The 15,335-nt window shown below is 46.2% G+C and overlaps 1 protein-coding gene across 1 annotated transcript in view; it reads right to left on the bottom strand.

The window, feature by feature from the left end:
* Positions 1-586: 586 nt before the first annotated feature.
* The window catches only part of LOC101860880 (ATM interactor), a 16,131-nt gene continuing 1,382 nt past the window's right edge, over positions 587-15,335 (bottom strand). Inside the window, exons 2-5 of the mRNA XM_013080385.2 lie at positions 11,630-11,809; positions 10,676-10,786; positions 5,573-5,778; positions 587-3,817 (exon numbers count right to left, since the gene is read on the bottom strand). Of these exons, the coding sequence (XP_012935839.1) occupies positions 1,297-3,817; positions 5,573-5,778; positions 10,676-10,786; positions 11,630-11,794 (3,003 nt within the window). The 5' untranslated portion in view covers positions 11,795-11,809 and the 3' untranslated portion in view covers positions 587-1,296. The remainder of the gene's footprint in view (positions 3,818-5,572; positions 5,779-10,675; positions 10,787-11,629; positions 11,810-15,335) is intronic.

The following is a 15,335-nucleotide window of genomic DNA, read 5'->3' as shown; positions in this document are numbered from 1 at the left end:
GATAACACAGAGTTGTTAATACATTGTATGTGGTCCATTTGTGCGTGCTTGTAAACTGCTAAGGTAGATGTGGTTTTGAAAGATAATTTGAAACTAATACTAATAAAAACATAGTATGAATGCATACAACAATGCTGAGATTCTCTGAAAGTAAGTTTTGGTGGAAGAAGCCACCAGAGGATGATTGTGGTGCAAGAAGAGACTGGAGATGAGAATGTCACAAAATCCTTCATCAACATACAAGGATTGCCTTGTCATTGCAGGGAGCAAAAATAGAATAAAATCATCTTTTTTTTTTTTTTTTCTGTTTTAGTAGAGATTTTACAGGGTGGATGTCAACAGAGAAGTCCTTACACTTACAGAGAATCAGTCTTACTCTGCTCACCTCTCTAGCTTCAACAGCACAAAGTCTGCTTCGACTATCAGTATCAAGGCACTCCGGAAATAGTGTGTCACAAGAGTGTGACAAAACATACAAAAGAAGTAGAGGAAGAATGACGATAGTAAGGATTAGGAAAGAAAAAGCAGCAGTTCCCTGTTGCAGTACAGACACAGTTATGAGCATGACATTGATGAATCAGCCCATTTACAATTACAATTCTACTGTGTATAAGAACATGATTAATATCCCCCCTTCGAGAATGGCCTAAAGTCAGTAGCATTACCCCAGGGTATATAAAAAATCATCAAATGGCAAAAAAACATTTGCCGAGGTTATAACAAAAATACAACTATTGTGAGACAAACTGTTTCAGAAAGAGAACTAGTAATTGAGACAGCACATTGTCATTATAATTTAAATTATGATAATATTCAAATAATAATAAATTTTACTTATATTTAAATATTTTTAATTTTGTGCTGAAACAATAAAACAGTGCCAATCCCAACACAAGTTAAGTCAAAGGAAAGAATGACTGAATGGTCCAGGCTTAACAGAAAGTTAGAGGAGCAAGTGATTACACCAATCCTAAACCTTGAGAGCTCGTGCCCTGAGGATTTCGTGGTTTGCAAATCCACACCAATCCTGTCCTTCCTCCCTAACACTCTCCCTCCTCCCAAACCCTCAAAAAAAGTAAAGCATGCAGAACAGTACTACATTATTACAGTATAACACGGATAGCTCAAATTCGTCGGGACTTGCCTCGGTAGTTGGAGGAATCAATAGTTCAAGTCAAGGGATATCTTTCAAAGATGAAATAGAAAAAAAAACAGGGACCGTAGGTACAGTTCGACGGATGTGTGATTTACAGTCTTCTGTGTTCGACCTTTCCGTGCTATACTGTATGTTGTAAGTCAGAGATTCAACAGATCCTCCATGTCATAGGGCTGCGTCTGTGTGTTCTGATCCAAACACGTCTGTGTGAAGGAATCGGTCAGGACGAACTGCCCCATGGGATGCTGGCTGTGGCTTGTCTGTGTGTGGCTGTTGATGCCGATCGACAGTCCGATACTCAAAGGTTTTATCTCGTGAGTTTGAGTCTCCGAGTCCTCGACAAAGCTAAAGAAATCTTCCCACGGAGTTTGACATTCTGCCGTTTCTCTGCCAGTGCTTGGGAAGTCAGTGGCCACAGTTTTGTCGATAGTTTTTGAAGATGGAGAAAACTGCACTGTGGGGACATCCTCAAAACACAACATCGGCAGCACGGAGTCTAAAGCTGTTTGGGTGTGAGAGTTCTCCAGAGATTTTTTTCCCCCAGGCTCCAGAGATTGTGAAAAAGATTCTTTTAATTCAGCATTCAATAAATTTGAAAAGAAGGGATCGTGAGAGGTTTGTGTTTCTGAAGTCTCTGTGCTCTTGTATGGCAAGCTCATTGCTGGTCTGCTGTCAAGTTGACCTGCGGTGACAGAACTGTGAGTTATCACGTCCATGTAGTTGTCTTCTTGGGGATACAACAAAGAATAATCATCATGTCCAACCATGACCGCATCGCCACCCATCCTGGGACTGCTGCCACAGCCCACGGACGCCATCTCCGGGGGGAAAGCGAACGAGTTGTCCCTCAAGTCCAGAGTCTGATCGTCCACACCACTCCCGACGGTCTGAGTGCTGGCGTGGTCTCCGCTGAAGTCAGAGACATCCAATTGTATGGCGATGTCTGTTGTTGCCATTTTCTCCGAGCTGTGAAGGGGCGACTCAGCAGTCAGAGGTAATGAGCTGTAAATATCGTCCAAGGTCTGGGTCTGGATGTCGCTGGTCAGGAACTCCAGGAGGTCATCACCAGTCTGGGTCATCATGTCGGTGACAAAGTCTGTCATTGTCTGTGTGCCCATATCCCAGCCAAGGTCAAATGTCTGCGTGATGCCGTCTGATCCCCCGACAGCCGCGTCGTGAGTGGTGACAAGATCACAGAGCTTGTGCCCCAGCTGGCTACCTCTCAGCTGACCACAGCCAGAAAACTCTCCTTTATTAGCACGACTCTTCAGTGGACAGGAGGAAGAAAGGTGAGGGATCCCATCTTGAGACATACTCTGAACTGTCTGCGCTGGTCGCAAAATCAGAGGAGGAGAGGCAGGCGGCGTCTGCGTGTTCTCGAGAACGTCCATCAACAAATCCGTCAGGTCATCTGGGGCCACCATGGTGCTTTCACTGACCGAGCGTCTGGTGCTGGCTGGCTCAGTGTTACTGCTGGGGCCTGCGTGAGGAAGCGAGGAGGGTTCCCGGTGTGAAAAAGATCTAAATTGAGACACATCATCAAGGTAACCATACTCCATCGCCGAGTGTGAGCAGGGGAATCTATCAGCATCATTTCCGTGGCCCGCTGTGTGCACGGTGTGACAGGTGACTGTGCCCTGGTCCTGTTTTGCAGGGCGGTTCAAGGAGGACAGATGGGTCTGGGTCTGAATGTTGTTGATGATGGGCTCAATTTCACAGTGAGAGCTCTGGAGAGCAGTTTGAGTGTGGCAGTCTTGTGTGGGGAAATTGGAAAATGCAGAATGGTCACTTTGCATCATTTTCAGGAAGCCAGGAAAAGTTGTTTGGGTATCTTGATCACTTCTTGTCAGCATTAAATCAGCCTGCACACCACTGCATCTTGTAACTGAGTTTGTCTGAGTGTGTATGTGCTGTAGGTGCTGGGATGCACACGGCTCTAAAGTCCTCGCAGCAAACTGTTCATCCACACAGCTCAGCTTTGTCTGTGTCGATATTGAGGACAAAAACTGGTTCAAGTTCACAAGATCAACCTGACCACAGTGTTTTTGGTTCGGTAAAGAACTGCTCCCTAGAGGCACACTGGTTGTGGACAAAGACTTTTTGGCAGGGCTAGGAGTGGATGTCTGAGCTCCAACGTGGATTTTTTTCCTCTTCAGGGCTTTCGCTTCCCCTTGAGACTTTTGCGTTCCCCGGCAAACTTTGAGGACCGGGATCCTCGCAGCGCTCATTGCCGTCTGTAGAATAGACTCCCGTGTCTGGGTCTCCGCCATACGACGTCTGACGCCATCTGGAAACTCATACGGCAGGGCTGTCTGGATACCTGTAGATAGTTTCACAATCTTGGGGTTGTTTGTCTCGCAGAAAGCATGGAAACATGTCTGAATGCTAGCGGTTCTTTTGAAACGGACAGTCTGCACAGCCTGAGTGGTGAGCTGTTCGGGTGTCACTTTCTCAACATCGGGTCCAACAGACGCATCCACGTGGTAAAGTTTTACGGCTTGCTGTTGTACGGCAGTCGAAGGCAGCACAAGTGAAGGTTCAGAATTGTCTGGGTCTGCAATTACTTGTTTGGGTAATATCGGAACAGGCCCCTTTCTCATTAAAACATCCTTCTTTTGTCTTTTACTAGCCTTCTTTTTCTCAGCCTTTGGTCTTGCTTCTCTGAAATTTGCAAACAAGGTAGAAAATCAGGATCACAAGATAGAAAATCAGGATCAATTTTTTTTTAACAGCATCTTTAACAAGAAGCAAAAAGAGGAGAATGTGAAAGGTTATGATAAAGCAGGTGAGCACACTCCGTTTAATGTCCAGCCAAACGATGGTGAATACTTACAGGCAAAAAGACAAGAAGAGGAGAGTGAAAGGAGAAAAGACAGACACAAACAAACGAAGCTCTACATTCAAGATCAAACAACTCCACCTAGGGTGGACTTATGCACTTTTCTTCTGTAACTGACTCTCGTCTAAGGAGCTGTTGATGGCCCTTCCCTGTTCATTTTTGTTTTCTTTTTAATGTTGGTGTTTTACGCTCCCATTGACACAGTTTTGATCATTTAGAAGGGGTACTTCCGACCCTGCCAGTCAGGACCAACCAGGCTGAGAGGGATACAACATCCCAGCAGAAAGACTAAGACACTCAATAAAAATTTTCTCCCCACTTGGGAATCGAACTCAGGTCTACTGTGTGTGACAGCAAAATGCTTAAATGCTACACCAAGATGACGGTTCCTGCCTGGTGGATTGTTACCAGCTGCCGCCCCAACAGTAAAGCCCTCTCTCCCCGCTTTGCCTACCCCCCCCCCCTCTGTTTCCGCACATCTCAGCTATATCATAGCCGGCAGCTTCCTCTTCTTGACAGAGAACTGCCAGTCCACAGTGACCCCTCACATTACCCCTCTCCCCCATTTGGACTCCTGATCCTGATGTTGCACACTAAATGAAGCAATTTTTTTAAAAATGGAGACTATACTTTACTTTTATTCACTATTACTAGGTAGCGTAAACACGGCCTCGCGGGCACTCGCGGCCTTCCGACCGCGTGGTATCGGTAAAATCGGGGTAATTCCGATCGCTGTTTCTTTGCTCTTTCGCTATAAAACACCAAATGCCGTACACCTTGCAAAAGTTCAGCTTTTCCTCGTTGCAATGGTGTAAGTTGTTTATATGTCCGATTATTAGGAGCTGGAGAATCGCCGACGAAAGCGAAGCCCCTCGCGGTCGGAATGCGAGGTCGGCCGGTTGAAAAATTGACACGCGTGCATTCAAATGCTTCGCGGAACGAGGGATAATTAAATACCGTCTTTTCATTGGCGGAGAACTGTAGAGCTTTAAACGGGCTTTCCCATGACATTAGTTTAGCCTTTGGCGTCTTTATAGAAAGCTTTTAAAAATACCGTCAAAATGTTTAAAGGGGTACACTACAGTATAGAGCCGACTCGCTCGCCGCGGGGGCCGGTGCGGCGCCGGCCGGGTCAACGCTCGGTGTTTTTGTCGAAATAACGACAGATCATCGTGTTTGAAGCGATAAAATACTGATTGGTAAAGATCTCAGTCTTGAAAAAAATTAGGCTCCATATATTTGTAATAGTGATTGTACTCTGTTAATGTGGAGATGTTTAGTGCACTTGGTACTTTTTTTATTGTCTGTCAAACATGGGGTTGCAGCCAGTGACTGACTTTAACAAATTTGATCAAATTTTAAACAACTACAATTTTCTTAAAAATTGACGGAGAGGTTAAAGAATGGTACCAAAATGCTCAGTGGATATAGGCCTTTCAAATGGAACAGATAAATTTGGCATACAGCTAGTTTGAAAATTTAGTTTCTGGTACCTACTAATACCATGGTAGAACCCGAGATATTCCAACAAATTTGCTTTTTACATGGATGAATCCTGACCGTAAAACAAAACTCACGAGATAACAGCTTCCGGCTTCTTATGCTGGTTGTAGTTACAGTGTGCGATGAGTGAGGATTTGGCAGCGTACGTCTTGCCGCAGTCTACACAGGAGAACTCTTGTCCACACTCTCTCTGATGCCGAAGACAATCTCGCTCCAACCCAAATGCTTTCTTGCATTTTTGACACAGAAATTTCTTGTCAGAATGTAGCTTCATATAGTGCTGAAATGGTAAGGGGAAACAAGAATATTTACGTGCAAATTTAAATCGCTTCAATACACCTTTCCAAGTGCATAGTCGGTGCGCATAAATCAAACTAACAAACTATTATTATGCGTGCATTTGCATGAAAGAAGACACACTTTAACACAGTGAACCTTGAAAACTGATTTTAAAAAGCAATGTCACAACCATAACAGGTAGCGATTTCCCTCTTAGAAGATAATTAACAGACTACAAATCAAGACTAAAAAAGTCTAGAAAATAAGAAATCGTGGCAACAAAAAATGGACTCAACATCAACAATACAAAAAATGAACCAACTTCCCATGCAATCATTACTTTTCTTTACAATCCCATCACAATTCTTAAAATAACAGCACCACTACAGTCTCCTGTCCCAGAACCAACACTGAACTAAACAGTCTAGCGTCACAGGAGAAACAACCTACATCTATGGTGTAGCAGTCTGTTGCACATGCCAGACCCGAGTTCGATCCTCGAGAGGAGAGAATTCAAATCGAATATCTGGGCTTTTCTGCAGGGATGTTGCACCTCTCTCAGTGCGGGTCTTTCTGCTGGGATTTGCATCTCTTTCAGACCAGATCTTTCGGTTGGGATGTTATATATATCTCTCTCAGCCCAAGTTGGCCTTGACAAGCAGGTCAGAAGTCTGACATCTAAATGATGTTCGTCCTTCGCTAGCGAAGATGACCTTGACTTCACATCACTGGAGGGGTGGGGTGTGTGCGGAGATGGCTGATCAGGCCGATCTTTGCACGAAAATGTCTGTTGCAGTGGGGTCAGGGGATGTTTGGGGCTGAATTAGGCTGGAAGGTAGGGCTCTCTCGGTCTTTTCTCAGCTGCCGTCTCCATTCTTTCTTTCTGACGCGACTTTCTTTGAATTTCGCCACACTCGATCTTATTAAGGAGCGCCAAACTGTGCGGTCGCGAGCAGCTTCTTCCCAGGTGGTATGGGGAATATCACAACTCTTCAGGGATGTTTTCAGAGCATCTTTGAAGCGTTTCTTTGGTGCGCCGAGAGAGCGTTTGCCTTGAGTCAGTTCACCGTAGAGTAGCCTCTTAGGGAGGCGAGAGTCGTCCATGCGGTGAACGTGGACGGCCCATCGGAGCTGAGAGCGCAGTAGGATAGCGTATATGCTCTCCATCTTGGCCCGCTAAAGTACCTCAGTGTCTGGGACTCTGTCTTGCCACTTGATACAAAGCAGTGTCCTGAGGCATCTTATGTGGAAGGCATTGAGCTGCTTGGCATGCCGGCTGTAGACTGTCCACGTTTCGCAGGCGTAGAGCAGGGATGGCAAAACTACCGCTTTATACACTTTGAGCTTGGTGTTAAGGCTCAGTCCTCTTCGCTCCCAGACCTTGTCTTTCAGTCTACCGAAGGCTGAACTAGCTCTAGCAGTTCTGTAGGCCACTTCCTCATCGATATTGACCGAACAAGAGAGGGTGCTGCCAAGGTAGACAAACTTATCTGCTACTGCCAGTCTCTGGTCATAGATGGTGCAATGGGGCTCTACGAAAGGAGCCGATGGTGCTGGCTGGTACAGAACTTCGGTCTTCTTTGTGGAGATAATGAGGCCGAAATTTTCGCAGGCTTTAGAAAAACGGTCCAGGCTTCCATGCATGTCTGACTGAGTACTGGTCAGCGTGCAGTCGTCCGCAAAGAGGAAATCGCGGGCTATGCCTGCATGGACTTTAGTCCTCGCCAGCAGCCTCCGAAGGTTGAAGAGTTTTCCATCAGTGCGGTAACGAAAACCGACACCAATATCTCCGTCGTAGTACGCATCGGTCAGCATAGCTGAGAACATCATGCTGAACAGAGTGGGGGCCAGCACGCAGCCCTGCTTCACTCCATTAGTGACGGGGAAGGGCTGGGAGTACACGCCGTCGTCTTACACTCTTGCTGACATGCCATCGTGGAACTGTTGGACCATCACGATGAACTTTGCGGGACCCCCGAACTTTGCCATGATCTTCCACAGCCCTTCGCGGCAGACAGTATCAAATGCTTTCGTCAGATCCACAAATGTGGAGTAGAGTCCAAGGTTCTGCTCTTGGCATTTCTCTTGTAGTTGACGAGCAGAGATCATGTCCAAAGTATTGCGCCCCACGCGGAATCCACACTGACTCTCAGGGAGCAGGTCGCGTTCCAGGTGTGCAACCAGGCGATTGAGCAGGATGCGAGCCAGGATCTTCCCAGCGATGGAGAGCAGGGCGATGCCTCGGTGGTTGTCGCAGGTGTTCCTGTTTCCTTTGCGCTTGTAAAGGTGGACAATCAAAGCGTCTTTGAGTTCCTGTGGCAGCTTTTCTTGTAACCACATGGCGGTGAACAGGTTTGTCAGTTTCTCTATTAGTGTTGGGCCTCCAGAGGCGTAGATTTCAGCTGGAATGGAGTCGGCACCTGGTGCCTTGCCACTGGACAGGCGTTTGATGGAGAGTATTACTTCTTTTTCTGTTGGTGGGTCTGCCAGAGTGTTGTCGATTGCATTTGTGGTAGTATTTCAATGGCTTCACTGTTGATGGAAGATGGTCTGTTGAGGACACTGTTGAAGTGTTGTGCCCAGCGCTCAAGGATTTTCTCTTTGTTATTAGCGTGCCCCCGTCTGCGCTGAGGAGAGGGGATTGCCCTGACGAAGTGGGTCCGTAGACGGCCTTGAGAGCGCTGAAGAAGTTCTTCATGTCCTTCCTGTCTGAGTAGGCCTGGATGGCGTCCGCCTTCTCACTGAGCCGTTTGTCTTGTAGTCGTCGTAGTTCGAACTGGACTCTCCTCCTGGCCGTATTGAAGTTCTCTTTCTTTGAGGTGGAAGAGGGGTCATTTAGGAGTGCTCTGTGGAGTCGGTGCTTCTCCTCTAATATTGTCTGGATGTGACAACTGTTGTCGTTGAACCAATCTTTGTGCTTGCGGGTAGTGGGGCCAATGATGTCTAAGGCAACATCATAGAGGGCGTCACGGAGACGTGCCCACTCTGTCTCAACATCAGCATGTGGGTCTATGTCGCTTGGTTGTAGTTTTTTCTCTAGCTCTTCTACCAGCGCATGTTTGACAAGATCGTTCTTGAGCTTGGAGACGTTCAGTCGCTTGGCCACTTTGATGCCTTGGGGCCTCCTGGGTGGTGTGATTCTGAGGCTCATCTTAGAGATGAGGAGACTATGGTCCATCCGACATTCTGCACCGCACATGGTCTTTGTGACTCTCACATCCTGTCTGTCTCTTTGCCTGACGATGACGTAGTCGAGTAGATGCCAGTGCTTGGAGCGTGGGTGCATCCATGATGTCTTGTTACGATTGGGCAGGCAGAAGACCTTGTTGGTGATGAGGAGATCGTGGGCAGCGCAGGTTTCCAACAGGAGGAGTCCGTTGCTGTTGCAGTTGCCAACACCGTGTTTCCCTAACACTCCCTCCCACGACTTGTGGTCTCTGCCGACTCGAGCATTGAGGTCACCAAGGATGATGAGTTTGTCTGCCCTGGGTACAGCTGTGATGGTCTTCTTTAGGTCCTCGTAGAATTTTCCTTTTATGTCGTCGGGGTTGGTCATAGTGGGTGCGTAAGCGCTGATTAGCGTGGCAAATTTCTTCTTGGGGAGCGGGAGGCGGGCAGTCATCAGGTGATCGTTGATTCCCTTAGGGGGAGCTGTCAGCTTGTTGACCAGGTTGGACTTGATAGCAAAACCAAACCCTGCCTCGTGACGCTCGTCGAGTCCACAACCGATCCAGAAGAATGTGTAGCCGGCAGAGTGCTCTGTGACTGTGAGTTGTCCTTCCTCAGCGAGGCAAGTCTCACTGAGGGTGGCAATCTGTACTTTATATCGACCCAGTTCGCTAGCAATGAGGGCCGTTCGTCTTTCAGGACGGTTACTCCCTGAATGGCCAAGGAGGGCACATTCCATGCGCCAAGGGTGATGGTCATCTTAGATTTTTTTTTTTTTCTTCTTACCGCTGGTGTGGGACCCCTGCCAGCCGCGGCATGCTGGCCAAGGAAGGGTGAGACAGGCAATATTTAGGACACCTTTTCTAGTCCCGTCCCCAGGCTGTGGGGGGAAGCAGTGCTATCCTGAAGAGGGCTGCTTCGTCGCCCAGGTGGCTGCCGAGTTCCAGCACTGTCTCATTCACTGAAAAGCGATCACAAGGCCTGGACTGCCTACGTGTAGAGTTGTGACTATAACTGCCAGTGTGTCCACACCTGTCACTTGGCCACTCGTCCATCGCCGCAGGACTTGAGAAATGATGAGGGTGATGATGGGGGTGGGGATGATGAAGTCATGACTTGAATTTGATTAAAGTGAGGGAGAGTTGCGCAAAGTCATCAGCCTCACTCTCTAAGGTCCATCTAGTTCCAGTGGCACGACGAAATCGAGACGGCCGGAGATGGGCTGGGATGCAGCGGATGGCCAGCAGTGTCTTCTTGTCTCACTGTGCCCTTGTCGCGCTCCGCGGCGCTCTGCTGGGACTGCCTTTCTGCTCTTTGAACCACCGAGTGGTTTCGTCCACGCAGTCCACCGCAGTCAGTCTTTGCATGCGTAGGGAGACAGACCCTAATTATCTCACTAGTGGGTTTGAAACCCGACCAGCTACCCTCTACCTGGTTCAGCCCGCCTGCCAAAGTGGTTATCGGGGTGCGGCCGCTGCGCATGCTGCAGCTTCGTGGAGCCACAGGTGAGAGTTGAGTGTCAGGTGGGAACCAATGTAGAGAATATATATACTGTGTCGATGGAGGCGTAAAAAAACATATATCTTTTTTTAATGTTCTGAATAAGAAAGAAGAGTCCAGCTTGAGGTTCCCTGTCCAGTCTCCTGCTAGTAAAACGTTCATAAAAACAATCACAACAGTCAGGCTAAGGTCTCACAGCATGGTTATACGCAGCATTCAAGAATACTCACAGTCCTTAAAATGTCCAAAGTCTTAAAATATCTTTCTGAATTTTGGTTGAAGTAGCAACTGGCCACAGGACAGTGGTAGTGATGAACTGTATTTTTCTCAACAACATTTTTCTGAGGAACAGAAGCACAAAGCACATTACAGCAGCTGAGGGAGTATTCAACAGCAGTGGTCATCCAAACCTCGGAGACTACACCAATATAGGAATACATTTCTGAGACTACACCATATAGGAATATATTTCTGAGACTACACCATATAGGAATATATTTCTGAGACTACACCATAGCGGAATATACTTCTCTGAGACTACACCATGGCGGAATATACTTCTCTGGGACTGCACCATGGCGGAATATACTTCTCTGGGACTACACCATAGCAGAATATACTTCTCTAAGACTGCACCATAGCAAAATAATAAACTTCTCAGGGACTAAACCATAACAGAATAATATACTTCTCTGAGACTACACCACAGTGGAATATATTACTCGGAAAGATTCCCCACCAAACATGGGTTTGACCCCAGACAGCTGGGACGATTTTTCTATTTGTCCTCTAATTTTGTAGCTGTTTCGAGGGAAACTTATTTCAGTTTTTAGTGTGGGTACCTTAATTTGTGGATGTGGCTGGGGGCGGCCCAGGTGGGCGTGCCTGCTCAGGGCTGGAGGCAACTCAGGTGGACATGGGTTAAAGAACACTGTAAGTTGTAAGTAAATTACAATTAAAGTAGACCGGAACCTAAAACCTAATCTGAATCTGTCAGTGGAAAGGTTAGAAAGGTACCTCAGGAATGAACAGACTTTCTAAAAATAATACATATGTAATGTATCCTTACAATATCACATGACAATGTAACATTAATGCTTACAATATACCATAAATTCTTACAAATGTTACATAAATCCTTACAATGTTGCATAAATCCTTGCAAATGTTACTTAAATCCTTACAATGTTATGAGCCTTTGCACGATGCAGACCCAGCACTGAGACTGTAGTGGCAATATATCCACACCCTGGCACCGAACATTTCAGATCTGATTCAGTACGATTGTTGTCAATCAAAAGCTCACTTGGAGAAGGTATTATCTTTTTTATTTGAAGATTTTCAGTCATCGTGGGGTGCAAAACCTGGGAAAATAAAACATAAGTTCCATGAGTGGCAAAAATTTTCAGGACCTCACATAGGATATATGCCACAACCAAAGTTAAAACTAACAAAATCACTTCTTTCACTGTGTCACAACATAGCCACTTAATTGTCAGCCAGCGCAATACAGTCAGCTGGGCTTATGTTTTGAAAAGTGGACATAGTGAGAAAGTGTTAAAAGCAACACAAAATTCTGATCCAGTCTTTTTTATATTTATAATTATATTAGAAATAAGAGTAGGCCTACTAATAGAGCTGTAGGAGGCTTTTCATTTATATTACATAGTTTACAGCAAGGGCAACCATAGATTTTTGATAGATTCATGTATATATAAAAACACTGGTGTAACATTACCACATTTTCACAGAAAAATTTTAATGAAAGTGGAGCAGGGTATCTTTCCTCCAGTTCATGAATCCTGTCACCTGTCACACTGGCCCTTGGGGCGCCACTCCTTGCCACAAAGTACATGCCCTCCACCCCACTCCTACAACATGCCTCCAGCAACACTGCTACAACATGCCCACTCATACAACACACCTCAAGCAACACTACTACAACACATCCCTAGCTCCACTCGTTGCCACAACAGACACACCCCCAGCCCTACTCCTACAACACACACACGCCTCCAACCCCACCCCTTGCCACAACATACACGCTCCTGTTCCTATAACACGCCTCCAGCCCCACTCCTACAACACTCCTCCAGCACCACTCCTACAACACTCCTCCAGCCCCACTCCTACAACACTCCTCCAGCCCCACTCCTACAACATGCCTCCAGCCCCACTCCTACAACACTCCTGCAGCCCTACTCCTTGCCACCCCCCCCCCCCCCAGCCCCACTCTCTGCCACAAAGTATATGCCTCCAGCCCCACTCCTGCAACACACACCCAGCCTGACTCCTTGCCACATCAGACACGCCCCCAGCTCCACTCCTAGCCACATCAGACAAACCCCCATTCCTATAGCACGCCTCCAGCCCCACTCTATGCCACAACACACACGCTTCCAGCCCCACTCTTTGCCACAACACACACGCTTCCAGCCCCACTCTTTGCCACAACACACACGCTTCCAGCCCCACTCTTTGCAACAACACACACGCTTCCAGCCCCACTCTTTGCCACAATGTATACGCCTCCAGCCACACTTTTACAACACACCTCCAGCCCAACTCCTTGCCTCAACATACAAGCCCCCATTCCTATAACACGCTTCCAGCCCCACTCTTTGCCACACATTATACACGCCTCCAGCCCAACTCTACAACACACCTCCAGCCCCACTCCTACAGAACACCTCCAGCCCCACTCCTTGCCACACCATACACACCCCCAGCCCTACTTGGATCCTTGCCACACCATACACACCCCCAGCCCTACTTGGATCCTTGCCACAACGTACACACCCCCAGCCTCACTCTTTGCCACAACGTACATACTCCCAGCCCCACTCCTACAACACACCTCCAGCACCACTCATTCCTAAAAACATAAGCTTCCAGCCCCACTCCTTGTGAAGCAGACAGGTTCAAACATTACAAACATGTCTTCAAACATCTTTTCTTAAAAACTACTTTGGTCCAATTCTGAACATACAAACAGGACAGAAATTAGAATTTACTCTATCTGTTACAGAATCATTAATAATCAATATAACTTTGATCTTGACAGATTCAGAGCTGTTCTTCAATTACCTCCTTTACAACACAGTCGATAGCAAAAATCTGACATGGACCCCTGTGACCTAGGCCTCAATATAATCGCACAAACATGGCAATTTCTACAGCTCTATACATTTGTAGGCATTAAACCCTAGCATGTAGTAGGCCTTGGCCTTTCATCTGATTGTTGTTTGCCAAGTTTCATGATTCATTTTGATTCATGATTCACAGGTCGTATTCCTGTAACTTTATTTTGGAAAGGGCTACCTTCGATCCAAAATGTACCAAAAATTATTATAAATGTACACATGTATACGCCCCGGGGCAGCCCAATTTCCAGGCAAAAGTTCAGCGAGCGCCTGGCATTGCTAAATTTATAAGCTCTATAGTCTAGGCCATTGGCCTGCACAGTACAGGCTAAGATTTAAGAGAACATGGTCTAGCCTCTACGACTCTTAGTATTCTAGTTCTAGGATGGACGCCATGTCTGGACAAGTGGTGAAGTTCCACGAAAGTCAAGTCCATGTATAGTAGCCTATGTGGTCAGTTGTCAGTGCACTGTAGTGTACACCTCCAGCCTAACCTAGCAGTAGCAGCCCAGCCTGCTGCAGACTAGTAGAGACAAAAGAACTTTACTACTAGAGACTATATTAAAGTTACTGGGTTAGAAGAAGAAGACGAGACATAGATCAAGATCTTCATGAAATGGTCATGTTGTATCTTAAAATAATGTATTCAGTAGTCAGTATAGAGACTATAGACTATAGACTACAAAGAAGGGCCAGCTCTATTCGGACTCGAGTCAAATTAGATTTTTTATCTATTTCCTCGGGTCCGAAAAAAATTTTTAAAAATTTATTCAGACATGGCTTCTAAGTGAGTAAATTAAGTGAATGTAAGGAGGTTACATAAAATATAACTGTCGATGGGGGATTTTACGTAAAACCAGAATTAAAACTAGAAATTACGTACTTGGGACTGTGCAATTGTGTAATTGTGTCAAACATCAAAAGACTGCACTCTCATTGCCCAATGGCAGTGTCTAAGTACATGGTAACTGACAACTGATCAGAGTCTTTCCACCACCATTAGCCTACAGCATCATCATTACTTCCACCACCATTGTCTTTCCACACATTTTATTTCATTTTGTTGGATTTTATAGTTTTTCTATAATATTTTTTTTTAATCACATCGCACAAAATCGACAGCCGTAGCCACTTCCCAACACCTCTTCCCCCAACAAGCCGAGAGTGCGAGGTCACTGACACTACGAGCCATCTCATTGGTAGACATTTTAAATCAACCTTGCCCCCGGCTAGGTCAACTCAACTTAAATTGATTGTTCAGTTTATACTAAAAGATGCAGGGAGGGCATGTATATTATAGATCTAGTAACTGGATATATTACAGCTCACGTCTCGATTGTCATCATTATAATAGAAAACTTTTCATAAATGCTGGAAATATTTAGGAACAAAAGTCAGAAGTCGGAACGGACGTCATGCTGGACTCAATCCAGAGTCCGAATATAATTTTGGGAGGCTCTATTTCTCCGAACACTCTGGAAAATAAACTTGAACTTTATTTTTCCGAGCAGATTCCGTTCTTGTGATATTTTGGTTATTTGCGAATGGAGTGGCCCGCGTGCGCGGGTGTGTGGTGTGTGTGTGTGGTGTGTGTGTGTGTGTGGTGTGTTTGTAAGGTGTGAATGGGGCGTGAAGGGATTTTTTTGTGATTTAGTTTTTGCTTTGGAAACCTCTATTCTCACCCGGGATGAGAATAGTGCAGGCGAGTCTTTTGGCTATTCTCACCCGGTGCGCGTTCACCGTTATA

The sequence above is a fragment of the Aplysia californica genome, unplaced genomic scaffold (assembly GCF_000002075.1).
Source record: "Aplysia californica isolate F4 #8 unplaced genomic scaffold, AplCal3.0 scaffold00083, whole genome shotgun sequence".
Classification (NCBI taxonomy): domain Eukaryota; kingdom Metazoa; phylum Mollusca; class Gastropoda; order Aplysiida; family Aplysiidae; genus Aplysia; species Aplysia californica.
This window is presented reverse-complemented; position numbering and strand designations above follow the sequence as displayed.